Source organism: Phalaenopsis equestris, unplaced genomic scaffold, assembly GCF_001263595.1.
Source record: "Phalaenopsis equestris unplaced genomic scaffold, ASM126359v1 Scaffold001309, whole genome shotgun sequence".
Taxonomy (NCBI): domain Eukaryota; kingdom Viridiplantae; phylum Streptophyta; class Magnoliopsida; order Asparagales; family Orchidaceae; genus Phalaenopsis; species Phalaenopsis equestris.
The window spans coordinates 256,251-284,018 of NW_018165748.1; the positions used below are offsets into that span (position 1 = coordinate 256,251).

Here is a 27,768-nt window from a genome sequence, read left to right on the forward strand (position 1 = left end):
CATAACAAAGCCCAATTCAAAGCATACACCTATCTTTTAATGAATGTTTTATTGTACCATCTTTTGCCCTCATATTTATCATGCAACATAGTTTTATCAATGTGGCTAGTATTTCAGATGAAATGAGTCCCATAACTTCTATTTGTAAAATAACTTCTCATGACAATCAAAAAAATCTCGCCTATATATATGTTATTCATCTCTTAACCTTCGAAGATTTTGCATTAATAAACTATTGAGCCAATTGTGTTCTCAAGATTATTTGGGTCATTGATACTGTTAACCTCAATATATATTTAACGAGTTAAATCAATTGGAATCATCCACTACTCCAATTTCAACAAATTTATATGTCGAACTGACCGGCTCAACGAAACATATCCAATGGTGTCAATATTGAATCAACTTGAGCCAAATTGTTTTTGAAAGTTTTCAAGATACATTTGGAAGATCAAAGGAATATTGAATCCAACAATTTCGTAGTTGAATCAAGTGTCTCAATAAAACAAATACAATGAGTCCAAAACCGCTAAATTCTAATATCGTTGAGGTCTTGTAGGCAAATAATGACCGAAAAATATAAAAATTTGAAATTTGTGGATACCACAATCAAAATGGTCATGATGATCTGCAGGTGAAAATTATAAATATTTTTATTTGTTTTAATAACTGTATAATGTTATATTATCATATTTTTAATTTTATTTTTTTATTTGAAACCGAATGCTTTTCCAGTATTCGGACGCCACGTGTCCAGACGTATGGAAAGAAGCTACAATTGCGTGACTATGGAACTAAGGGCTAGTCTAATTACTTACAAAGAAGTCACATAAATTTTAATTTTTATATTTATACCCCTGAAATGGCTTCTATCTCTTGAAGTTTAGATACAGGTTTGTAAATAGACAAGAATTGAGTGGTATGAATGTAAATCTTCCAAAATAAAATAAACAATTGCTTATCTGCTTTTTGTGTAATTAAAATATTCCCATTAATTTATCACCGGGGCCCACGCTATAAAATAGTCTAAATATAAAAAATTTAATAAAATATTGCAACTTATTCTCTGCCACTCAATGCAGACCTCATCTTACCAAAATTACAAGTTTGTGTGATAAAAGTATGGCTGCCGTTAAATAAATATTTTTTTTAAAGGCATTTACATACATGCCACCCGATTCTAATGTATTTACATATATTTAAGACCTAAATTTTTCTTTTTATATTTATACCATCCAAATTTTGTACATCAAATAAAAATATCATAATTTATAAGTTTTAAAACGTGAATTACACTTTTTCATGCATCGGCAATGAATTGTGCATGTAAAAATTGGTGTTAGTCATAGAGTTTATAAGTGTAAAAATATTCATCTAATTCTTTAAATTGAAGCTGAAATAGTTCTTGTATATGACTATTAGGTACCAATTTTAAAGTAGTTGGTTATTATTTTGACAATTCTATAAACTCTGAGACTGAAATGACCAAATCATAGACTATTTTGATACTTTACTCAAATTATATTTTAGGGTTTAGAGTAGCCTCAACTTCTATTCTCAAGTGTCTATATTTTCATAACATTTGTAAGGTTGTCTATGTTTGATTGCAATTATTTTGAGATCTTAAGTAATTAAAAGAAGATGAAGAATACCAAAGGAACTCATAATATCTTCTCATTAAGAAATTATCATGGAATAAGTTTCAATCTCATTGTGATATTTTCCCCAAATATGTTAGACCTTATAATATGGAAATTGTTAGAGTTGTGGAGCCTGGATGCACACACAGTCGCAAGAAGCCCAAAGGATCAGAGGGCTCACTACCCTTCTTGGCATAACCATGCTCGATTCATACATAGCCTTGCATGACGAGCGACGTAACCACGCCGCAACGTGCGTGGCTACATCATGGTGTTTCATATCATTCATCTTCTTTCTCGAGCACTCGAAAGAATTACGTCAGGTGACTGTGTGGTCACACAGGCGAGAAGTTTCTCTCATTCAGTTTTTTAAGTTAGTGATTTTTGAGCAATTGTATTCTCTTGAAAGCATTTGTGTGAAGTGGTGAAGTTCTAGAGAATGATTTCATAGTGTAATTTCTCAAGTGAGATCGAGATGAAGAGTTCGAGCAAAGTCTTGCAAATTCTACTAATTATAGAGAGAGATATAAGTGAATGTTTTTGTACATTTCTAATTCAACATAATGAAAATTTTTTGGAGGTGTGATTACATGGCTTATTTTCTTTCTCGAGTTTTCTCACATTAAATTTTAGTGTGAACTTTCTAAATTTGATTTTTTATTCTTCTGTTTGATTATTTATTCTAGATTTCATGAAATTGTTGTAATCCTATTTTATGGCGTGGTTTTGATTTTTAATTGATTGAAACTATAAGTATATAATATCATCCTAACAAGTGGTACTAATGAGCTGGTTTTTTGATTTACGTGGGAGAGATGGTCAACGAAATAAGATATAAAGTGAAGAATTTGAATGGGTCAAAATTCACATCCTAGCGGATGCAATGAAAGATTTATTGTATTAGAAAAAGCTATATCTACCACCGTAACAAAATGCCAAGAACCCTGAATCTATGACTAGGGAGGAATGGGAGATGCTGGATCAAATAACTCTAAGTTTGATCTATTTATCACTTTCAACATCAATTGCATTTAATATAGTAATTGAGAAAACCACGACATATCTCATTGTGACATTGATAAAGATGTACAATCTTCTATTTAAACTAAGATTTTCCTGATGAAGAGATTATTCAACATTAAAAAGATAAAAGACAGTTTAAGAGCAAAACATCTAAATAGTATCAACACTATAATGACTATGATTCGTTATGTATGGATCTAATTTGATGATGAGTTCAGGGCACTGCTAATTTCGTCTTCATTGTTGAACAACTGGGTAGATCAGTCAGACTACGAGTAACTTTTCCGAAAATATGATGTTGAACTTTGATGACACTGTGGGGTTGGCGTTGAATGAAGAAATTTGAAAATATGCAATGATTGGTGAATCTTCAGGTTTTACATTGAAAGCAGAAAACAAAGAAATGAATTTGGACTGAAATAGGAGAAGAGATAGTAGATTTAGATCCAGAAGAGAAATGTATAGATCGATCAGAGGAAATGTCATACGAGAATGTAGGAACTATGGAAAGAAAAAAAGTTTTAAGAATGACTGCATAGCTCAAAGAAAAACTGGTGGAAAACATGCAAGGTACTTCTCTACAAATATCTCCATAGTTCAAATCTAAGGTGACTCCTTTGTTTTATCTCATAGTCAGTATTGAACCTTGGATTGTAGATTCAAATTCCTCTTTTCACGCATGCCCCAATAAAAAGTATTAAAAAATATACTCATAAATATTTAAGGAAGGTTTATCTGAAAGACAACCAGATATGCAATATCGTAAAAAAAGTGTGTTATGAATATCAAGATGTCAAATGGAAAGTTGTGATAGATCATTACGAGCTTAAGTGCGGAAAGTGTCACACTCCTCCATCTTCAAGAATAATTAGCAAGACAATCATGAGATGGAAGATTCTAAAAAAAAAATCAAATAGAGAAGAGCAATCCAATTAACTTTAGAAAACTCTGTCACATTCCAGAGAATATTAGAAGGAAAAGCTTCAATGAGAACTCAAGAATAACCTAAAAAGTTCTAAGGCTATGTATGTATATACGAGAACAGTGTATGATATCTAGAAACTAGAATATTCTAATGTAATCTAGAAGATTCCCTTAGTCCTGGAGGAGCTTTAAATACAAATCCCCCCCTCCTCATTTGTATCCATCCAAGAACTATTCAAGATTTCTAGACATTCAAGTGTTGTAATCAATTTTTCTTAATGAAGTATTTCCTTATCCAATACTTGTCCCTCCTCTTCTTCCTTGCCCAAACATTGTAAAGGTTAGACTGATTTAGCGCTAAAGAAGAGCGTTAAAGCCACAGGGATGACTTGAGATAAATTTGTCCGTGATATTAAGCTAATACAAATTATTAAAAAAATATATATCATAAAACATTATTTAAAATAAAATATTAATCGTATTTCAAACTATTTTTAAAACTCCAAAATCCTAATTCACTTCCGCCCGATTTATCCATTCACGATAACACGGAACGAGAGCCACCACTTGGACCCGACTTCCGCTCGCCCCTTAAATACAGCGCCATCCTTTCTTCTTCCTTCGCACCATAACTTATGAGCTCCTTCTTCACTCTTCTACATCTCCTCCCTCCCTCTCCCTCCCTCTCTCAAAAAATCTTCCATCACAAATCATGCCGGATTCCGGCGACGATCCGCTAGCCGAATTCCGGTGGGGGGCCGAGACGAAGGTCCTCCTCGGAAAATACGAGCTCGGCCGTCTCCTCGGCTGCGGTTCCTCTGCAAAGGTTTATCTCGCCCGCAACCTCCGCACAGGACAGACTGTTGCTATAAAATGCTTCAGCAAGCTCCGCCTCTCCAAATCCGAACTCGTGAATCACGTTAAGCGGGAGATCTCCATCCTCCGCCTTCTCCGCCACCCCAACATCATCCACCTCCACGAGGTGCTCGCGTCCCGATCCAAGATCTACTTGGTCCTCGACTATGTCAAGGGCGGCGAGCTCTTCGAGCGCGTCTTCAACGCCGGCCGCTTGTCGGAAAATCTCTGCCGCCGCTACTTCCAGCAGCTCATTTCTTCCGTCGGGCTCCTGCCCTACCCAGGAGCTCGGTTACTGCCATTCACGCGGCGTCTTCCACCGAGATCTAAAGCTCGAGAACCTCCTGCTTGACGAGAACGGCGATCTTAAGGTCTCTGACTTCGGCCTCTCCGCGATTCCCGATATGGTCCAAGCTGACGGACTTTTTCACACTCTGTGCGGCACTCCCGCCTACGTTGCGCCAGAGATTCTCGCCAAGAAGGGCTACAGCGCCGCCACCGTCGATCTCTGGTCCTGCGGCATCATACTCTTCGTCCTCTTCACCGGTTATCTTCCCTTCAACGACTCGAATCTCATGGCAATGTACCGCAAAATCTACCGCGGCGAGTTCCGATGCCCTAAATGGACATCGTTCGAGCTCAGACATCTCATCGGCCGCCTGCTGGACAAAAATCCCGAGACCAGAATAACAGTGGAGGAAATCATGACTCATCCCTGGTTCAGAAAAGGGCTGGATGCCAAGAAATGGGCGGCGATGGCGAGCTTTCAGGAGGAGGGTGCGGGGGATGAGGAGTACAAGATTTCGAAAGCAGAGGCGGTGGATGCAGAGAAAAGACAGCTCAACGCTTTCGACATCATCGGGTTTTCTTCCGGTGTGGATCTCTCCGGGCTCTTCGGCGTGCAGAAGAGGGAGAGATTTATCTCCGGCGAGGCGCCGGAGAAGGTGCTCCGGCGGGTGGAGGAGGCGGGGAGAAGCGAGGGTTTGGTGGTGAGCAGGAAAGGGGAGAAAGGGAGCGTAGGGGTGGCTTTGCGGGGTCAATGTGGGAATTTTGTCGTTGGTGTGGAGGTTTACCGGCTGAGCGAAGATTTAACTTTGTTGGAAGTACAGAGGGGCCGGTTCATGGAGGGGAGGGAGCGCTGGGCCGGCGAATTTTGGAGGGAGAATTCGCTAAGGGACCGCGTAACGCCGGTTGTGGATTCGGTTTCTGGGACGGCGGTGAACCGCTAAGATCTGAGCCGATCCAGATTCCGGATGCAGAGCGTTGGTCAGCGATGGAAAAAACCGAACCGGTTTTCTACCTATGCGTTATTTTTGTGTATATTACCATATTTTTTTTTAAATGTTTTGACCTTTTATCCGAATCTGTTGGGGCCATATAATGGTTCCACTAATTGATTTAAGCTCCGGAAATCTCTAATTTATGCTATTATATTATGTATTGTCTCAAAATGTAACAGCGGCCTTTACATACCCACCACCGAAGTCTTATCTATTAACATAACAATTATCCAAACTTTCATTTATACGACGAGCTAAAATTTTGGTGGTTGATATGTTCATATAATGTTAGGAATGAGCCAACATGAATCTCAGAGGAGATCTAATGATTTGAGAGATTGCAAAGAAGAATTAAGGAGGGCCGACCAACAGACAACAGGAGGCATGTTTATCCAATCCAACGTAGTAAGTATGAACCAAAGCTAAACCCAAAGTCAATCAAACACGACCATTCAAGTCATAATTCACAAGACAAAAGATGTCCATATGGTTCGAGTACGAACTTAAGAAAAGACTCAATTTCTCAATGCCATCAACCATTCTACGGATGCCCTAAAGATTCTTTATCAAAGACTAACTGCCTGTTTGGGGCAGCTTATTTTGCTGCGGCGGTGCCGTAGTGTTTGTTTAATGCATTCGGCCATGTGTTTTGAAAACTCCCGTAATCGCGTCTTATATTTTGTTCTATGGATCGGACACGGGGGAGGTCTTGCGTTTGGCGTTTGTTAGGGCTCGAATTTCTCCCATGCCCTTACGGTTTCTCCTTCGTGATCTTCTTTCTCTCGCGATCTTTTTTCCCGATCTTCTCTTTCGTAATCTTCTGGTGAGATCTATATGCCGCAATGCTTCGATCTTCTCTGTTTGGTTTTTGTTTGGTTTTTATGTGGCTTCTGTTTGGTTTTTATGTGGCTAGATTCCTTAAAGCTGAGGTTTTTATGCGTTTTTTTTATTTTTTTTAGGGTTACGTTGTGAATGAATTTTTTTTTGAAGTTTTGTTCGAAATGTTGGAGTGAAATGGATCTGAGGGTTTCGTTGAAGGAATGTGCCTGTTACGGTTGGAACAGTTGAAATGTTTAGGGGGAACTCTTGAATTTTTTTTTGAGCCCTTACGTTTTGATTTTTTGGGTATTTTAGGTTCATGTTACTGTTGGAATTTTTCCAGCTGCTTCTAACTGTTGGTAAGTGAAGGAAGATGCAGCCCTGTTATGTTGTTTGTTGGGTTCCATCTTTGATTCTTTATACTGTATAAACTGTTATGTTGTTTGTTGTGAAGCAAGAATCGTTATACTGTATAAACTGTTGTGTGCGATTACAACCATGGTTCTCTTTCACTGTTTCAATGCATTCCCTGTTAGTCCAGTTTGGTGTATGAAAGCAAAGGTTCCTTGTTAAAATTGTTTAGTTGCACCATTTATATTGATCAGCTCCTGTTATAACCTAGAAATATTTTCTTGGTCTTTTCGGTCTTTTCGGTTTGCTTGGCAATAGTGGCAAAGGTTATATTATTGAGGAGGCAATGTTTACTTTCTGTTTTATATCAGGCAAAAGTGACAGTACCTGAATTATGAGAATGGCAATGGTTTCAATGTTTAGCTGCACCAATGGTTATAACATATGCAATAGTGGCAATGTTTACTTTCTGTTAAATATGTGGAATTGCCCATTAAGAACTTAAATATTACACATGTCAGTTGTTTAGCTGAATGTATGTGCCTTTAGTGAGACATAATTGGGTTATCTTCACTATCTTTGCAAGACCATTGCTATGTATTTGAATAGAGGAGATGCAACTATTGCTATGTTATATAAAGAGGAGATGTATCAAATTTAGATGTCTATCGAGAACCTTTGCTATGTATTTGAAAAGCATAGTTATGTAAACTTACACAATTTCATAATAAAACATATTCAATGTCTTACTGTGGTTGTAGGTCTTTGGTATGATTGATAATGAAGAGTTGACCGTCTATGAAGAAACATCAGAAAGCAAGTTCAGGCCTTCAGTTCCTGAGTATGAGAATGAATTTAATGATTTTGTAGTTTATGACGCGGAGGGTGTAGCTGAAATGACTGCTATGAGGGAATCTATAGCAGATGCTATACATGGCAGCTAATCCAACAAGTCTTTCTTTTTCTCGTATATATGTAGATTAATTTTTATGTGAATTTTATTTTTCTTTTTAGAATAAGTACTGACATCACATTATTTTTTTTTCCGCAGTTAAACAAACATGACTTCTAGGATATCAGTTACAGGAGGTCTTTTGTGTTATTTTGTTCTACCGACTCCGTTGCTCACGTCGCGTCAGTCTAAAAGCTTTGGGAAACATTTCTACAATTGTGTTAAGGGTGTTTTTACTTGTTGCGATTTCTTTCGGTGGGTTGACAGTCCCACATATTACACTGCCAGCAGTCATGCGAATCTGGTGTTTTCTCAAGTTGACAGTGCAGACGAGGACATGCGTAGCCATAGTCTGAAATTAAATATTTTAATATTTTTCATTGTAGTTGTACTTGTATTTGTACTTTTTTATTTCTTCTGGTACTCATGAAAGAGTGAGAACTGTATGACATCTTTTATAATTGATCTATGATGAGTGTATGTTTCTGCACTATGTACTTCTATTCTACCAATAAGTTATTCTGAATAAGCTGCTCCAAACAGTTTTATCAGACAGGGACAAGAATATCATTTAACCACCAATAAGCTAATCTAAATAAGCTGTCCCAAATAGTAAGACATATTATTCTGATAATCTGCGGATTATCAAATTATCAGGGTAATCTGCTTATCAACATATTATAAATAATCATCACCTGTGTTAAACAGGCCCTAAGTAGTAACTATGCATCTCGATCATCCCTCCGGCTCTCCTTGCTGGAGAGTGAGCATGTTACGGTGATTCGTCTTTCGCCAATAATCAAGCATCACTCAACCAACAAGAGCACCACATCAATGATTGAAGACTGATAGTCAAACTATAACCACCGATCAACAAAGTCAAGTTGATCGAGCCATCCCTGCAAATTTGAAGACCATCAAAGGTTGAAGAGCTACCCCGGTTCAGTAGAGTCGAATGGGTAGACATTGTCGATCCAAGACGCAATTAGTTCTACTGGTTTGAATTAAAGGGTAGCGGAATAATAGGCCTATACATATGAAATACTGAGAATATGATGTAATTCCTCCATTAAAGCTGGGGTGGACATGTAACTTCACATACCGTACCGTTTTCTCCATAATTAGGAGATCATTTTATGAGAAAATAGTTAATGAAAAATATATTTTCTTGTTTATTGTGCTGCCTCTCTCTCTCTTCTCGCGCATAAGATTTACATGTTTCATATTGAAACTTTGTTATTTACATGTACAACATTCGAAAGATTAAATTAATGCTAAAAATAGCATTTATCCCAACATTTTCAGCTGCTGTGCAGCAAAAAAATATGAAGAGCGTTGACTCTGTTTGGCATCTTCACAATTCTACTCGGCCTGTTATTACCATTATTCAAATCGATCTCTTCACCAAATTTTAATCAACCCGTTGGTATGATTCTAATTTTTGGACCTTAATCGGCCTCTTTTCTTGAGCCTTAGATGAGTTTGTTTGTTTGTTAATGAAGAACAGTGCTTGATAATGTAAATAACAAAATTTTTGTGTGTTAAATCTGTAAATCTTATGGTCATCAGTGTTATATATATAAATCAAAATAAAATAATTCAATTTTTTTTTATAAAATAATTTCTTAAGGTACCAATTACTATGCGAAACAATTATTGGTCTAATTTAGCTCTCTCTTTCTCACCCCTCATATAAAAAGATTGGGATCATAAATGCTCTAAACCCTACAACAGAGGACTCAATATAAAGCTTATTTTTCAAGAAATTTTTCTTATTCATATATACATACTAGCATCTATTTTTATTTTTATTTTTTTTTGCAAAAAATTAATTATTTATTTATTTAATGAATAAATATTTAGATATTCTACTCAAAATAAGTTGAATATAACCAAGTAAAAGTTTATTCATATTTGGTTCCATTATACATTGAACTAATTAGTGAGTAATTATTAATAAAAAAATTATTACGGACATACCCTTCCAACTTCCTAAAATAATAATAATAAATATATGAAAGAGAGAGCTACTTTTAGGGGTGACAGAAAGGCCACTCGCTTTTCGCCTTTCTTTCAGTACCTTTTGTTCTCTTTATAGAACCGGGCGTTGATTGTTAGACTGCGATCCTCTCCAATTTGCAAAAAGATCCTTTTTTTTTTTGCAAATTATATGTAGAAAAAATGAGAAAACAGATAATTGAAGGGATAATACCAACACGTCAGCCGTCCGGCTGATGTGGCTTTTGTCTGACCGGATTGCTCGGAAAGCGCTGGCCATTCCTAAACTCGGGAGCAAAGCTTACTGACAAAAAAATATATTTACATATGTACCTATAATGATTTAAAGTATTTAATTCATTTTTCTATAGTTGAAATAATAGCCTTTTTTTAATCACAGATGAAAATTTGGCCAAAATTTAAAAATCATATTTTTTTTAAATAAATTTTGTTAGTTTAAATAACTGCTAAAAAAATTTAATCACAGATTGTAGCCTTCATAGTGTATGTTTAATTATTCTTTTTAAAGTTATTTAATTTAACAAAATTAAAAATATTAAAATTTAATCAATACTATATTATAAAATAAAATGACTTTAATCATATAGATTTTTATTTAAAATTAAATAGAAATTAAGTTAATCTATGTAGTAAATAATAAATTTAAATATATTTTAGCTTTCAAAAATCTTAAAAATAAATTTATAAAAAATGTTATTTTTACAACTTTGCCTTATAAAATCTGCGGAGGTAACCGTCTTCTCATTTGATATTTTGAAAATAAAAAATAATTAAAATTTTTTTTTATCTTTCTATATAAATTTTAAATATATATTTATATAATTAATTAAAGTTATTTAAGTTTATATTATAATATTAGGTTTTTAAATTTTATTATTATTTTTAAATGTGATTATAATATTTATGAAATTTTATATAGTTTTAAATTATTTATTAAATTAAATAATTTAAAAAATACTTGAAACACTATCCTCCGAAAAAAAAAATAGTTGCCATATAACAAGGACAAAAATAAAAGTCATGCACTATAACAACTAAGCTAACGATGTATTAATAAATTTGAATCGAAAAAAATTAAAAAATAAAGTATTTTTTTTTATTTTCAGTCACTGTTTAAATATGTGTGATTTTATTATATATTTGATCAATTATCATATCCTAATTTTCAACATCTTCACAAATGATATGCCAAATTTGAATAGCATTTATATCTTTATCATATAAGTATCTAAATCTTAAAAATTTGTCATAAATATAAATATCAAATTTTAAGAGGGGGAAATATAAATGCATAAGAATTGGCTGGTACATATATCTTTACACACCACACTCAATTCCTATGCATTTGCTTATCAAACGTCCTAAACTTTGCCCTTTTGCATTCATGTCCTCCAAAATTTTCATATTACTTTTATCATTTTTTGAAAAAGCGAAACAGAAGTCTCCATCATAGGCAGGGTGTTGCACATGCAAAAATTGAAGTTTAGGTGTTAGATATGTAAATAAGAAAAAAAATAAGATAAATGAGTGATATGTAGACAAGGCTTTCAAAAATATAAATAATTGCATGAAAGAGCAACTTGTGGGGGTGAAGACTGCTTACTTTTCGTCTTTCTTCACTTTTGAGGATTCCGATCATCTCCCAGATAGCCACCTAATTAAAGCTAATACGACGTTGAAATCTTACCTTATGTTTCCATGATTACTAAACGACAATATTTTTTATTCCATTTATTTAACCTAATTTATTTTTCAATGTAACTAATAAATATGGATAATAACTTTATATATATTATTAGACTTGATGGTAGTATTAATGCATAGTAAATTATTAATTATAATTAATTATTTTTAAAAACTAAGATTATTAATTAATGATCACTAAAATTAAAATCAATGTTCACATTAAATCTATATATAAACATTCCATAAAGAAGTGTATGCTATTAAGTGTGATCTTCAGAAAAATATTCAATGGTTCAAAGGTGAATGCGGTTAGATAATGTGTAAAAAGTTTTTAATAAGATTGGAATATAGGGTTTAAAATGTAAAATTAAAATTATAACTCTTGAATAATTAAGTAGAGAAAATTGCAAACAATCAAAGGCAATGACTGGGAAAAGACCATCGCTTGTCATACACTTTGCAATCGTCAAACCCGCATATAATTATGCGAAAATATGGGGTCATAACGCATACTATACAATGGTGGGTAATTATTCAACAAGAGTTATATCTCTATTTGATAAATAGCATATTTCGTACATAATTTTCAAAGAAAGAAATAATAGGCATCATTATTTTTCATTATAAGCTTATAAAATAAAATTTTCATGTGAATATTCTGTTTATTAAACATAATAAAGAAAATTAATCTATAAACATAAATATTATAACAATTCCTACACTTAAATTAAGATAAATTATGGAAGATTTTACATAAAAATATGTAAAAAGAATAATTTTTTTTATATGATCAAAAATTTTGTTTGCAATAATGTAGAAGGTAAAAGTTAAATGTTAGATATGCAAATACATTGGAAGTAGTTGGCATGTATGTAAAACCCCACAAATCAATACGTATAAGTCAATAATCAAGATTGTCTTATTGCATGATTTGGACATTTAACATAAAAATCACTGATTTAAGATTTATATATAAGGAAAAAAAATTTAAAAAGTTTTTTATTTTTTTTTTAAATAAGAAAAACGAAGAGGATAATACCAACACGTCAGCAGTCACTTTTTGTTCCGACGTGGCTTTTTTTTTACCGGATTCTCCTCACGATTCCTGTCCTCCTTCCCCTCGCATAAACCAACACTGGAAGATTAATGTTTTATTTCTTAAAAGAAATTCAGAAATAAAATTATATTTGTGTTATTATCATATTCATACTTTATAATATGTTTTATTTTTCGAATTTATTCATAATTTAAAATCATAAAAGAAATGTTAGACCTTCATATGCCCTTTGTATGGCTGAAGCCTGAAAGCACCTGAAGCGAGTTCAAGACGTGAAGCTAAATGGCTTATCAAGCCGGATTGCTAGTCCTACAAGATCAATTCGATGTAGTAACTCGGCCAGAGCGGTTGATTGTATAGTTCGCTTATCACGATGTCAATGCGCATGTACTGAACAACTTGCTCAATGGTCGAACTAGTTAAACTCCCCGTGAGATCAATATGTTCAAGTTAGATTGATAGTCCGACAAGATGAATTCGACATAGGAATGACCAGAGGCTATTATACAAGTCTTCAGCTACCCCTAATGTGTCTAACAGTTCAATTACCACCTCCTTAAGGCCAACTGTGCCGAAGGAGATTTGAAAGATCGACCAGAGAGGTCTTATACCGTGGATGCCAACTAATAGGCCGGGGTATATATATATATATATATATATATGGGGGGAGAATGAGCATTATTAGACTTCCTATGTGTTATTCATAAAAGTTGAGCACACAAGATAGGGTTGGGAGAGGATCCCCCGAAACTAAAAGATAAAAGGAAATACAGTACGAACTCATATGGGGGTTCCTCCTCCGCATTACAAATCCTCTTAACATCACGAAAAAAGAGTATACCAAAACAAAAAAAAAAGATCAAAAGGCCATATACCCAAAGCACATATACCCAAGAAAAAGAAAATACAACGGCGAGCCCAAAATAACTAAACCCTGTTGAAATATAATATTGGTTTTAGTTGTTTAAATAAAGCCTAATTTCTAGAAGCTTATTCTAGAAGTTATGATAGGTATGAAATTATTGTGTAGTAAGTGTGGTAGGTGTGGTGGGTGTGGAATTATTGTGTGGTATGTATGGAATTATTTGTAACCATTGGATTAGAATTGTGGTGGCACAATCCTAACCATTAATTTAGGAGGTGCCACTAGTATAAATATGGAAGTAGTCTTTGAGTTTGTATCAAGCTAAGATAAGATGATAAATAAGAGTGAAGCTTCTTCCATAAGTTTTTTTAGCCTTTGTTATATCGTAAAAGATTCTCCATTCCAACAAACCCGAGAACTTCTCCAATAAGTAAAAGTTACTCTAAGAAGTTGAACCTGCACCAAAAGGCTGAAAACAAATCCCATCACCACCGCCAACTTCATCAAAACAGCAGGGATGCACCAAGGAAAGTGTATGCCAAGGACAAGCACGAGCAAGAGTAGGGAGAGGCAGATAATAGTAATCTATATCTTCAGCATAGCAATACAAACCCCCCAAAGTGAATGTAAACCGATGATCGAGAAAGGAATGGGGAATGAAAGGACCTGCAAACCTAGGAAAGAAAAACACCCTAGTCAAGCCTCCAGCACAGTCACCCCCAAGACCAAGAAGAACATAACAGAAAATAAAGGATCCGAGCAACCTCCATACAACACAAACAGGTAACCCAACATAAATCCAAACCCAAATATAATCAGAAAAAGACCAGCCATCATAATAATAAAAAAAAGGCAAGAACTGGCCCCAGAAAAGCACCACACTAGGCACGGACAAACGGGTCATCCAAAAGGTCCCCAACCAGCAAAATATGCAAAGATGGGGGTGGCACTGTTCCCACCACGATATTGTTACTAGCAGCACCGGTATTGGCCAACCAGTTAGCCGACCGATTTCCTTCTCTGTGTATGAAACCCCACTAAATCGTAATATGTGATGAAATACATTTAATTCGCTTAACGTAATATAAAATGTCCCACGACACTTTGCTACCCCCGATAATGATGTCAATGAAAGCATTAGAATCAGTTTCAATCAAAAGTTGTTGTCAGTTAAGAAGGACATCAATCGATGCCACCATCAAAGCCCCTCGAGCTTCAGTTTCCAATGGTGTTTCGGTCATAGAAGGGAATAAGAAGAAAATAATACAATTTCCACACGCATTCCTAGCAATGCTCACTCCCTAAAAGGTTTCCAACTTCCATCCATATTAAATTTCACCCAGTCGGTAGGAGGAGGCCGCCATCTCACCAATATTAGGAGTTCCAGTGTGTTCCTCCTAACAGAACAAGGTGTGTGTATATATATATATATATATATATATATAATTTTCATTATGAAACATATAAAGTTAAATTTATTTGATGGCAAAATAGTGATCTCAGACATCATTTTTTATTTATTTTTAATTTGACTCAAGAACTACACTTTTCTCTTTTATCTTTTAACTGAACTTTCTCAGCAAGTTCGAATATTTTATAGAAAAGAATACAGCTGAAGAGTCTGCATTTTCTTGCATGCCATGTCATCTATCAAACATTATGATTAATTAATTAGCAACTTAAACCTTTTTTATAATTTAATTTTTTCCAATCAAAACTTTATCATCAACCATTATAATAACACCTCAAATTGCAGATCACATAATAAAAAAAATACAACTTTTTATCTGAATAAATGATTGAATGCAGATTAGCCATGTTCTTTTTATGTATTTTTAAATGAATTTGCCTTGGTGCGATATTATCTGAGTTTTAGATTTAATTATGATGATTTTAAATAGGGGCATTTACTTACACACCACACAATTCTTATGTATTCACGCATCTAACCCGAAACATTCATATTTGCATGCACGTCAATCAAATCTTTAACATCATATCAAAACTAAAGCTTTTCATATGAGTTTATGATCCCAATATGTTACGAATGTAAATATCAAGTTTTGTGTGTTAGACATGCAAATACATCTAAAACTCATGATGATGATGCTAATCTTTGTTAGAAAGATAAAGTTTTAAGAGTTTTGGAACTTACAATTTAATTGAAAACACTTGAACATGCAAAATTCTATTTATTTATAAAGTGTTCCATTTTTTAGTGGATATTAGAATAGTTAATATATTATTTAAAAATATAAAATTCAATTAGAAATAATCAAAGCTAAATTTTATCTTAAAGTTAGAGTATTTAAGTTTAAGGTTAATTTAACATTTTAATAATTAGAAAGAAATATTTTTAATTTAATTATTTAATATTAATGAGTGAAAGAATTAGTCTAAATAGTAAATAAATCTCAATTTTAATCTCAAACATAAATTCTAGCCCATCATATTCTTTTTCTCTATTAATAATAATTACTAACATAAGGTCAAGTATTATACATTAGGTGAGCTCTCAACTCAAATAGTTTTATATGAGTTGATCTATGTGCCCCCACTCAAATTATGATGAATGAATACAAGAAAATATTGAAAACTCAAACAAAAATGTTGATTTTATTTTATATGAAATATCAATAACTTGCAGCGTAAAACTTGATTGATGACTAAAAAAAAGAATATTTGCAACTCATGAATTATTGAACTTATTCAAAAAAAAAATTATACAATTTAAGAAGTACAACAATCATTGGAGACTTAGTAGCGTAAACAAGAATTGAATTTGCATATAGAAAAAGTGTTATTTAGGAAAATGAGAGAATTTTTAGTATGATTAATGGCTAAAAAAAATATGAGTCTTCAGTTTAATATATTAGGATGTAATATAAAACATTTAGCAAAAATGTATGAGTTCAGTAGAGAGAATGTCAAGATTAGTTTAACTTGGGTTAGTTTGAGCTGATTAAGAAAATCATAAAAATATTTAGACTTTTTAAGTGGTGTCAAAAGGAATAATTTATGGTGGGTGGCTATCTTAGTATGTTAATTTTCAATATGAAGTGGATGGTAAGAAAGTGATCCTTTAGAGAGTTATCGTGGAATGAAGACCAATATTAGTTTAAACTAGTTAGTTTAAGTTGATTTATAAGATCTATTATGGAAGATGTTTGAATAGGTTTTGAATGATCTAATAGAAAGAAAATGATTAACGATGAGGATTATTTTATAATGTAAATTTATGATCCAAAATAAGTGGAGTTTGATGAGATTTAAGGCCATATAATAGTGTAGATAACATGCCTAAATTGTTGTCCACTTAAGCTTGGTTGATAATTATAAAAAAGACGTTGGACCGAGTTTTAAAGACTAGGGTGGTGGATGCCTAAGTTTAGATGTTGATTAAAATGTAGAGAGATGCGTGAGGATGATTAAGAAGATGTGGTAAGAAGGTTGTCAAATAACAGTAATATAAACAATCAATTACATCAAATAAATGTCAAGTGATGAGGCCGTCAAGCACTAACACAAAGCGAAAAAAAATCTCTAATATGATTTTGTCATTCTTAACTTAAAAATATTTTATTGCATGCTAGCACAGTTTTGTGTATTTATAATGTCATTTAAACCATTTTGATTTAAAAAAAAATTAACGAAATTGAGGCAGGTGATCATTAATGGAGAAAAGCGTCAACCATCTTCATTAAGTCATTCTATATTCCATTATTTATTAATTGCCCCAAGCCTATACTTATTCTTCTAAATAAAAACTTAGAATTCGAAGTCATGTCTCCAAAATATACATATTTAAGCTCAAAACTTAGTTATAGATGGGCCTTAGTTGAGCTCTTCTTCCAGCATATTATTGAGACCATGCTTATGTTCATAAAATTTGATCTTAAATTTCATTTTCTTAATCCAAATGATGTGATATGTTACTTCTAAGGATTTAATAGTCGGCTAGGCCTTGATCACCTAGCTTGGCCAAGAAGGAGAGGAGATGAACATAATAGAATTACAAGACAAAGATGTCTTCAATTCCTCATCAAATTGCATGCTTCAAATAATTTGCTGACAGCATAATATATTTTATGGGTTAAAATTTGTAAAAAAATGGTTAAAGGAATCATAGGTTGTCTTGTGGCTCTATATCTACTTTCTCTTAGGGAGTATATTGCATGCTTTACTAAAATATTGTTCTTCATTTTTCTCAATCCGGGAATTTTGAGAGTTGTGAAAGAGCTCAAAAGCATTGGTTATCTCATTTGATCCTTTAGGGTCTTGACAATGAATTCTTTTCATTTGGCAGTCTTAATTTTTAGGGTTTAGGATGATCGAGTTCTTCAAAACGAGACTAATAAATAGTCTTAGCAGTTGTTTGGCATCAATTTCATCTTATTTTTCTTTTTTACTTTTTTTTAATAAAAATTAATTATAATACTTCTAATCATTTTTATTTTTATGTGCTCAATAAATCAAATAACCACAATCATAACTGTCACCAACCCAGGTCAATGTCATAGATAGACACCGATGCCCACTGCTGCTAACAATCAGGTGCAACTTACAATGATCACCATCTCCATCACACCACCACAACCATTAGTGGTTGTTGTTAATTGGCACCACCATGACATATATCATCATATTCAATACTAGATGAAATAAAAATAGCTTATATTATTAAAAATTCACACACAAATTAAAGATAAAAATAAAAAGTACTAATTATATTTTATTTCATATCACATTATAAATAAACTAAAGTACAAATAAAAATACAAGATGATTCGAAACGACCCTAATTTATGTGTTGAAAAGAATTAAAAATAATAGAAAAAATAAGTTCAACATTCGCACTTCACCTAAGTTCGGACCGGAGAAAAGGGGATGAATCTCGGCCTATTGGGTTGTTAGTTTCTACGCGAGCCACTATGCATCCAACTTAAGATCGGAGAAAAGGGGATGAAGCTCGGCCCATTGGGCTTGTTTGATCTCCACACAATCGTCTTAATTTTTTTAAAAATGCTATCTGGATATCATTGACAAAATTATTAAAAGTGATTTTACCAGCACTCAAAATATTAAAATTTATATCTTCAACACATAAATTTTCATTAATTATACATCTAACACTTAAAACATCAAAATAGGAGAAAGTAAAAATAAAATTTATGTATTGAATGTGTAAATCCTAATATTTTGAGTATTATATATGTAAACCTCCCAACTTAAAACATCATATATCCATAATTTGAGAAATTTACAGACATACAATTCTTATGTTTTTACATATCTAACGCTAAAAGTTTGATATTTACATTTATTGTGCATAAAGTTAGTGTCATAAATCTATGCATCAAAGACATTTTCATATTTAAAAAGTTAATAGTAATGATTTTTTTTTATTTGAATGATACGATAGTTTAGATATGCAGATACTTAATCATTTATCTATCTAAAACAGGTAGGTTAACATCATTGGTATTTGAGGGATGATAAAAACATGAACTTTGATCGAGCTTTAATTTATCTTTTGAAATATTAATTTCAAATTTAATTTAATAAAAGAACCCAAAATATTATGTCTACCTTGAAATCATGTCAATATAACCATTCTTGATTGAGAATGCTCGAGATAATTAATTATAAAAATCTGTCTTGCTGTGAAGTTTATACTAGACTTCTAATTTAGAAGACAGGGCAACTATACGCACTTCGAGCAAATCAGTTGTTTGAGTTGGTGTTCATGTTTGCCTCCTCATCATGTGTGACAACCTAGACTCTTACCCATCAAAGTATTGTCCGCTTTGGTGAAATGGCTTCAAGACTTGGCCCTGTTTTTGTAACTTCCCAATAGTTCACTCATCTTAGGAGTGTTCTAATGTGAGAACACTTAACTTTCTATTTTATAATGAAATTCCACCGTTACAACAAAAGGAGCCTCAAAGTTTAAGAGTTCATCTATATAATGGTTTTCACAACCTCCGCAAGAAAGGTCGTAGGTCGTGGAGGCTAGAGTTGGGGTTTGCATTGGTTTTGGACCATGTATGTTGTAGTTGTTCACGAAGCTTGTAATAGTGAGTCACAATAACATTTGTAAGCGAAAGATGTTGGAGTTGGGGTTTGCACAAGCTGTGACCATATAAATTGTGATTGATTACGTAGGTCGTATTAGTTTTAGTTGATCGCCAAGTTAGTAGTAAAAGGTCACTGTTGCGGTGAACAACATAGGTCGTATTAGGAGCTGTGAACAAAAGACTTCAAGAGTCGTATGTTAGGTACGTTGTTGCATCATATTCAGGATGCATTATTGCCTCCTCACATTGATTCTAAGGAGATCTAATAATCTAGAAGAAAAGTGTATATCAAGATGCAAGGATGGTCTACTAATAGAAGACCGTGAGGTCCACATGTTCGACCGAGTGAAGATATCCAAGCAAACCCTGAAATACCAAAGACCGAATCATGAGACAAAGCAAACGCTACCTGAGGAGAAATGAATAGGTCCACTGACGAAAAACCGTGAGGTCCACAAGTTTGATCGAGTGTAGATATCTGAGCAAAGTCTTCAATACCAAAGACTGAATCACGAGAAAACAAAAAACAACATGAGAATATAAGAAAGGGTCGTTTAGACAAAAATGAGACACAATGACATCCAAGCCAATAATCTTAGGAGAGTTGATTCCAAGAAAATTCAATTTCTTAGCATGTCCAACCATTTCAAGAATGCTTAAAGGCTCTTAATCATGGGTCAACGATAAACTGCAAAGTCGTATCAAACTGACCGACTCATATCATCCAAAGATCAGTCAATGTGATCTCATCTAACCAAGCAAATGCCAGACGATCAAGCTGAGCCTTCCCCAAAAAAAAATGTCGAGCCTTACCGATTTGAAGTCAATTGAGCTTAGTTGACTGGCCCCACGTGCTATTGACCGATCAACACATACATGTAAAATACCAAGAATACCCTACACAACCCTCTTTAAAGCATGGGCAACAATATAACATCATCACATCGTATTATCTTCTCTCTATAAATAATGAGATCACTTTATGAATAAAACATGATTAATATGACATATTATTGTTTGCTCCTCTCCTTGTTTATCTTTATTTTTGTTTTAGCTCTATTTTTTAAGTGTGATTCATAGACAAATAGATGTTCAACAGTGTGACATATTATTGTTTACTCCTCTCCCTATATATATATATAGTGGCGGGGTCACTGTAAGTCCCCTCAAGTTTGGGGTTCGATCTCTGGCATGGGATCTCATCATAGAGCATAGCGCATGAGAAATCAATATTTTGGCCTCTGTCAAATGTCGATTTCCTATGTATGTGTGTGTGTGTGTGTGTGTGGCGGGGGGGCACGTGACTTAGCCCGGTTCATTGGTTGCGGTCTTTGGTGTAAGTCCCTCAAATTGGGGGTTCGATCTCTGTATAGGAACAAATTGCACACATTTCTGGAATGATGGTCCGCCTCTTGGTTACACTATGGGGTTGATCGGAGATCAAATTTTTTAACAATATATTTATCTACGTGTAGAGAGAGAGAGAGAGAGAGAGAGAGAGAGAGAGAGAGAGAGAGAGAGAGAGAGAGAGAATTTAGAATAAAACTTCTAAATGCTTAATTTTTTCCCAACAATTAGTTAATGTTGCAAAGACTTCTCTCTCCCATAGTTTTCCATATACAATTAAGATTCATTCCACAGTAATTACATATGTTGAACGATAACGTCACCTACATTGACCTACACCTCAACATAATGATTACCGTTCCCTCTCTCAACAGCTTCCACCTCGGCAACCATGGGCGCCGCCGGCGAGTATTTCTTAACTCCGGCGGCCGCCCAATCGCATGCGCTGAGAATCACGTATACACTGATTCCACCAATAAGCCCGTACGCAATGGAGTATGTAAGCGGCATCAATATTAGCGTTACGAACGCTGGAATGCCCTGTTTCATATCCCCCCATTCGATCTCCCTCACCGCCTTCATCATCATCACCCCCACCAGTATCAGCGCAGGACCCACCGCCCATGGAGGTATCGACGCCAGCAACGGCGTCACGAACAGCGACAGAACAAAGTACGCCGCAACAGTGAGCGCCGTCACCCCTGTTCTTCCTCCTTCCCGAATCCCCGTCGACGATTCTATGAACGCCGTCACTGGAGACGTCCCGAGAAGCGAGCCAGCGATGATCGCTGTGGCGTCCGACATGAAGGCGAAATACTGCCCTTCGAATTCCCCCTTTTCGTCGACGAATCCGGCGAACTGCGCCATGGAGTGCAGAGTGCCGGTGGTGTCGAGGATATCAACATAAAGAAATGTGAACAGTGCTTCCCAGAAGCGGCCGCGAGTAATGTCGGAGAAGCTGAGGGTGCCGGCGGTGGAACGAATGGGGTGAAAGTCGACGACTTTTTTAAAATAGGCGTAGGATTCGTTGCCGGAGGGGGTGTCCGGGAAAACGGTAACAGCAGTGCGGCGGAACCAGGAGATAACGGTAACGAAGACGATGCCGTAGATTATGCCGCCATTGATGTTTCGGATGAGACAGTAGGAGATAATAAGAAAACCGCAGGCTGCGAGCCAGAAAGTGGGGCTCTGCATGCGGCCGTGGAGGCAGAGGAGATCGCCTGAAATGGTGGCGCCAGGGATGAGAGCAATGGTGCCGTTTGATAAAGTTTGTACAGCGGCTAGAGACGCGCGAGCGGAACTTGGGCAAGCGGCGAGGGTGAGGAGAGTAGAAGGGCTGAAACCGACGAGCCCGACGCCCTGATTGCTCTGTAATCCGATAAACGCGAGGAAAAGACCAATTCCGACGGAAGAGGAGGAACGAACGGGGTGGGGAATGAGACGAGCGAGACGAGAACGGAAGCCGAGAAGTGAGAGGAGAAGGAACAGAACACCCTCGAGAAACACGGCTGCCAGAGCGGAGCGGTAAGGGACATCGCCGGAGCCATGGAAGCCGACGACGGAGTAAGCAAAATAAGCATTTGTGCCCATTCCGGGAGCGAGAGCGAGAGGAAGATTGGCAAAGAAACCCATTAAAGCAGAGCCGATTATGGATGATGCGGCGGTGGCGACAATGAGGTCTCGCCGCGCGCGAAAGATGCAATTTTGGTAGCCGGGATCCATTGCCGGAGGGAATTTGCAGGAGATGGAGGGGTGAAGGCAATCGGATATGGAGCAGGTTGCACCGGAGTCGGAGATGATGGAGGCGTTGACGGCGAGGATGTACGCCATGGTGAGGAATGTAGCTGTGCCGGCGCGGAGCTCGGTGGTGAAGGTGGTGCCGCGTTCTGATAGCTTGAAGCGCCGGCCAATGGGGGAAGATGCCACCCTGGAGTTCAGATTGGACAGGCGGGAGGAGTGTGGTGGATCCATGATCGCCGCCGAGGGGAGAAGAGGAATTGGTTTCAGCATTATATAAAGATTGGTTTGGTGGAGGTTGGAGAATCATGGTGGGAAAAAAATATGTTTTTTTGTTTAATTATAAAATTGTGGACAAAATATATATTTGTATATTTTTTTATATAATTTTTAAATTCTTTAGTTTACTTAAAATAATTTAATTATAAATGTTTTCTATTGCATTAGTTTTTAAGTAAATTTAGTAATTTTAAAATTTGTTTATGAGAAAGTAAAATGGAGAGAGATTGTTGAATATTTGTTTTAAATGAATCCCGTGAAAAATTTTATTTCATCAAAAAAATAATTATTTTAACTAAACCATTAGCCAATAATAGCTAATAGTTCTACTTAATCCCATACCCATACACCTCACACAAAACAAATAAAATCTTAAGGATCATTATCTAATAATACAACTTTGCAAAAAACTTAGAAACTATTACTAGCACGAACAAAAGAGATATTCAAACAATCCTCTTGTAGCAACTGAGAAAACTCCAAAGTAAACTTGTCAGAAAAATCAATCACTTGAGAATCCAATCTTCTTCTCGCAGCTCAACTAGCGCACTGATTTCCTTCTAGATAAATAAACTACAACTGGACATGCACATTATTAAATAAAGCAATTTTTTTTTCATATGAATAATCAAATACTAAGGATACTCCTTTGTCACATTACAATAATTTCACTGCTCCACAGAATTCATTTTTATCACAATTTTATCTCAACCACATCTACCAACAAGGTTCAAAGCAGTAATCACCGCCTCAGTCTCTACAAAAATAGGAGCAAAAGCAATAACCGACGCAGAAAACCACAAACCCTAAACTCTAAAAATACTAAAAAATAAAAAAGACTTTTGTTTTAAAATTTGTTATGACTAGTATAGTTCTGTTTTTTTGAATGGTGGTTTTCTTAAGCATATTTGATTAAAAAGTATTCTTTCGCATATAAGTTAAAAAAATAATAATATTTATAATTAAAATATTTAAAAAGAAAATAGTAAAAAAACTGCCCAAATAGACTATAAATATTTTGCCGACCTAAGAAGAGGAACACGTAAAAAAACCGCCACATTGCTTAAATGGCTGTTTGCCAAATGCCCCAATTGAGGGCACAATTCTAATTAAAATACTTGTTTGACTTATTCAAGACTTTTTTGGCAGGAGAAGTCAGCAATGGCGGAAGTGCTGCTCGGCGGTGAAGTCAATTTTGCTTCCTTTTTTGTTTCTGAGTGGCGCATTGGTTGCTTCGCTCTAAGAAAAATATATAATATAAGAAATAGGTAAATTTACATACAAGCCCCACGCTTTTTATGCATTTACATAAATCTTATTTTTTGATATTTACCTTTTCGAAGGTTTACATACATACCGCATAATTCCTATATATGTGCATATCTAATACTTCAATTTTTAATTTTTACGTGTACACCAGTTTAAGGTTTTTAAAATCTAAATAGTGCTATTTTTATGCTATAAGAAAGATTTGGGACGTATAAATATAAAAAATAAAGTTTATATATTAGATATGTAAATATATAGGAAATGAGTGGTATGTTTATACATGCTCCAAGGGTTTTGATTTGATATTAATAATTTGAAATATAATACATTATGTATTAGATGTGTAAATAGATAAAAATAACCCCAAAAAAAATAAAATAAATTTGCATATCTAATACCTAAACTTACATATTCGTATTTATAACACTTTGGTGTGATATTTTTATATATAAAAAGATGCATTTCACTGTTTAAAAAATTATTAGTGTATACATCAGAAATATCACACGAATTTGAAGACTACTAGACGGCCAAAATAACAATTGAACGATCAAAGCATTCGACCAATCAACTGTCGATTACATGTTGACACACTATGACAAAGAGTTTGACCAGCAGACCATGACTGCAGCCCTGACCTCTCAAAGTGCGTACAGAAGCACCCGACCGCATTTGGACGACTGACCCATGGCGAGCGCAAGATCGTTATATGACCGAGCACCTCGACTGACGGACACATTTCGGAAGGCATAATCTCCACTCGATCGGTCGCCTCAATTAGCCAATCTCAAACAAGTCAGCCCAGCTAATTACCATCATATTAAAAATTCAAATTACAAATATGAAATAAAATTCGTATAATTAATTAGAGCATTAAGCATATTAAAAATGGTTTCCATAAATATTTCCTTCTTCATGTAATTGTACAAAATACACTCCTGTAAATAGGAGACAAAAATACGAATAAAGGGGACAAACTCGCTCTCCCCTCCGAATTCTCTCTACAACAAATTCTTAACCCGTTCTACTCACTTTTCTCTCATTCATGCGGCTCTAACTCTCGAGATTTGTTCACAAAAGAATCTAAGATCTAACATTCTAAAAGGTAGAGTGGTGAGCATGAAGATGCCCCAAAGAGAAGTGGAGCTAATTACGGCGGAGAAACTTCCCAAAGAGAGATAACACACATGAAACTTAACAAAGATGCTAAGCAACAGACGTCCATGCGCAGGGCTAGGGCTTACCAGCCCAAATGAACCTCATGATGGAACAGTTCGAGACCCTTCGGGCGGGAATCACCCAAAGAAACGATCAGCCTCCGTGTTTGGAGGCTTAACCTCAGGGCCACCGTCCTCATAGGCCCCCTTTGGTGAACCCACCTACTTTGAACAATCAGACCAACAATTAGAGGACGGAGGGACACGGTGAGTCCAAACACACCGACATAGCTGCGTCTGCATGTGCGAACATGCGATAGGAAGAACAGATGTGAGTTCCTGTCTGACCACTCACAGGAGGGGTTTTTACTCACCAAAGTAAAGAGGCAGTGCCACCACTCAAGCTAAGAATCCCTCACTTAGATTCTTACAAAGGGAGACACGAGCCTATCGACCATGTTGCGTTCTTCGAGTCTTCAATCAATCTACTCCAGATCAACGACCCCATTATATGTCGCCTCTTCTTGACCATCATGAAGGAATCAACCCTTTGATGCTTTAACGTCTACCAACCGAGATTGTCCCAGATTACTACAAATTTAAAAGACTCTTCATTTCACACTTCTCAATCATGCAGAAACAATTGAAAGACTTAGATACCTTGCTCGAAATCAAATAGGGAGAGGGTGAGAGCCTACGAGTCTACATCACCTGCTTCCAGAATGAGATACTGGAAGTGAGAAATCTGAAGCCCAAAGTAGCTGTAACAGCTTTGAAGCGAGGTATGACCTAAATTTTCTTAAACCTAATAATTTACAAAAGTATTGGAGATGGTGAACGAGCACATAATTGTTGACTTTGACCTCCATGGCTCTCCGAAGGGTAAGCTTAAATCGTCCGACCACCTGTGCATCAAGCAATGTTTCAACACGCCTAAAAGAGTCTCATATGGATATCTTGCACTGCGGGGATAAACACATGCATCAAACAATATTTCATAGTGCTTAAATGGACATCCTATACTCGCAACATCAAAAATTAATGCCAACACCCCAGCCTGGAAGAAGTTACCATAGACTTTGTGCATGATAAGATGCAAGAAGACTACCACACTATAATTATGTCCAAGATATTGATTTAAACAACCTTTCAAGACTGCAGTGAATATAACCTTCACAACAAAGAATGTTTCTGAAATGATCTTCAAGAGGTGCAAAAGATATTTCTTTGTCAGCTGGATGATATATATTATTGAAAAATGAACCAGAGTTTCGACATCTAATACTTGAAGATTATGTCGAATGGGACTGTGCCAAACTGTTGCGTGTTGGAAGGTCTGCGACAATAGAGTGATTATTTAGCATCTTAGCATTGTACGAAGATCCAACACAGACATGGATAAAAGTATAATGATAAGCAGAAGGAGACAACTCAATTTTTTACTTGGAAAACCCAGGAAAGGGGAAAAACAATGGGTTCTGGTCCAAATGAAATAATCTACTATATAATTGTGAGCACATGAGTCAACTTTTTGCATGAATTAGAGAAGATAGAAGTTACAAAGTTGTACACCAGTAGTTCATTGATAACAGTCGTAATCTGGTTGTAAAGAATGTAACTCTCAGTGATATCTAGCTAAAAGGGCCATAGTGAATTGGTATGTAGAATTAGTCTGACGTGAATGTTGCAGGCAGTGGTTATAGAAACAGCTTGCTGTGTAGGTCACAGTTGAAAGTCATGATAGTAGTCGACCATGTGAGTCGTAGATGGTTGCTTTAGGAGCACCAATTGGCCACAGAGGCTTTAGTAAAGAACTGCAGAGTTTGTGAGCCACGTATGTCGTAGTTGGTCACTTAGATCGTAGTGATGAACTACAATAACGTCCGTAGGCCAAAGAGGCCAAAGGTGGGAGTTGTATGAGTTGTGGGTCATTTAGGTTGTAGTTGGTCATATGGGTTGTAGCATATGTAGACAACAAAGGTCTGATTTGAGAGCTGCATGAACAGTGATAATGTTCGTAGGACATAAAGCTGAAGTTGGGAGCGACATTAGTTGTGATAACATCTGTAGGTCACACATGTCGGAGTTGGGAGCAGCATGACCAATGTTAATGTTCATAGGACGCAGAGTCCGGGCGGAGTAGGGAGTTGCGTAAGCCGAGGTAGTGTTTATAGGTTGTAGAGGGCGAAGTTGGTAGCAGCATGAGTTGAGGTAACGCTCATAAGCCACAAAAGCCAGAGTGGGAAGTTGCATGAGATGAGATAACGTCCATTGGTTGCAAAGACTGAAGTTAGGAGCCGCATGAGTTGTGATAACGTTTGCAGTCTTGAGAGGCTAGAGTGAGAAGCTACATGAGATGTCTTGGGAGTTGCACTAGTTGTGATAACATTCATAGGCCGCAGAGGCTAGATTTGGGTGTTGTGTTTGTTGG

The 27,768-nt window shown here is 35.6% G+C and overlaps 2 protein-coding genes across 2 annotated transcripts; one reads left to right on the forward strand and one right to left on the reverse strand.

Annotated features, from left to right (window-relative positions):
* Window positions 1-4,183: 4,183 nt before the first annotated feature.
* Window positions 4,184-5,844, forward strand: LOC110033924 (CBL-interacting serine/threonine-protein kinase 11-like). The gene is given in 2 exon segments (XM_020738102.1): window positions 4,184-4,707; window positions 4,709-5,844. Coding segments are annotated over 2 exon segments (1,371 nt in total). The 5' UTR covers window positions 4,184-4,299; the 3' UTR covers window positions 5,672-5,844.
* Window positions 5,845-21,122: 15,278 nt separating this feature from the next.
* On the reverse strand, window positions 21,123-22,905 carry LOC110033936 (adenine/guanine permease AZG1). The gene has a single exon (XM_020738115.1). The coding sequence runs from the start codon at window positions 22,903-22,905 to the stop codon at window positions 21,229-21,231; it is 1,677 nt and encodes a 558-aa protein (XP_020593774.1). The 3' UTR covers window positions 21,123-21,228.
* Between the last annotated feature and the right edge of the window lie 4,863 nt (window positions 22,906-27,768).

Bases quoted from the DNA above. Each gene is read 5' to 3' on its own strand.
- LOC110033936 (XM_020738115.1), bottom strand. From the start codon at position 22,905: ATGCTGAAACCAATTCCTCTTCTCCCCTCGGCGGCGATCATGGATCCA.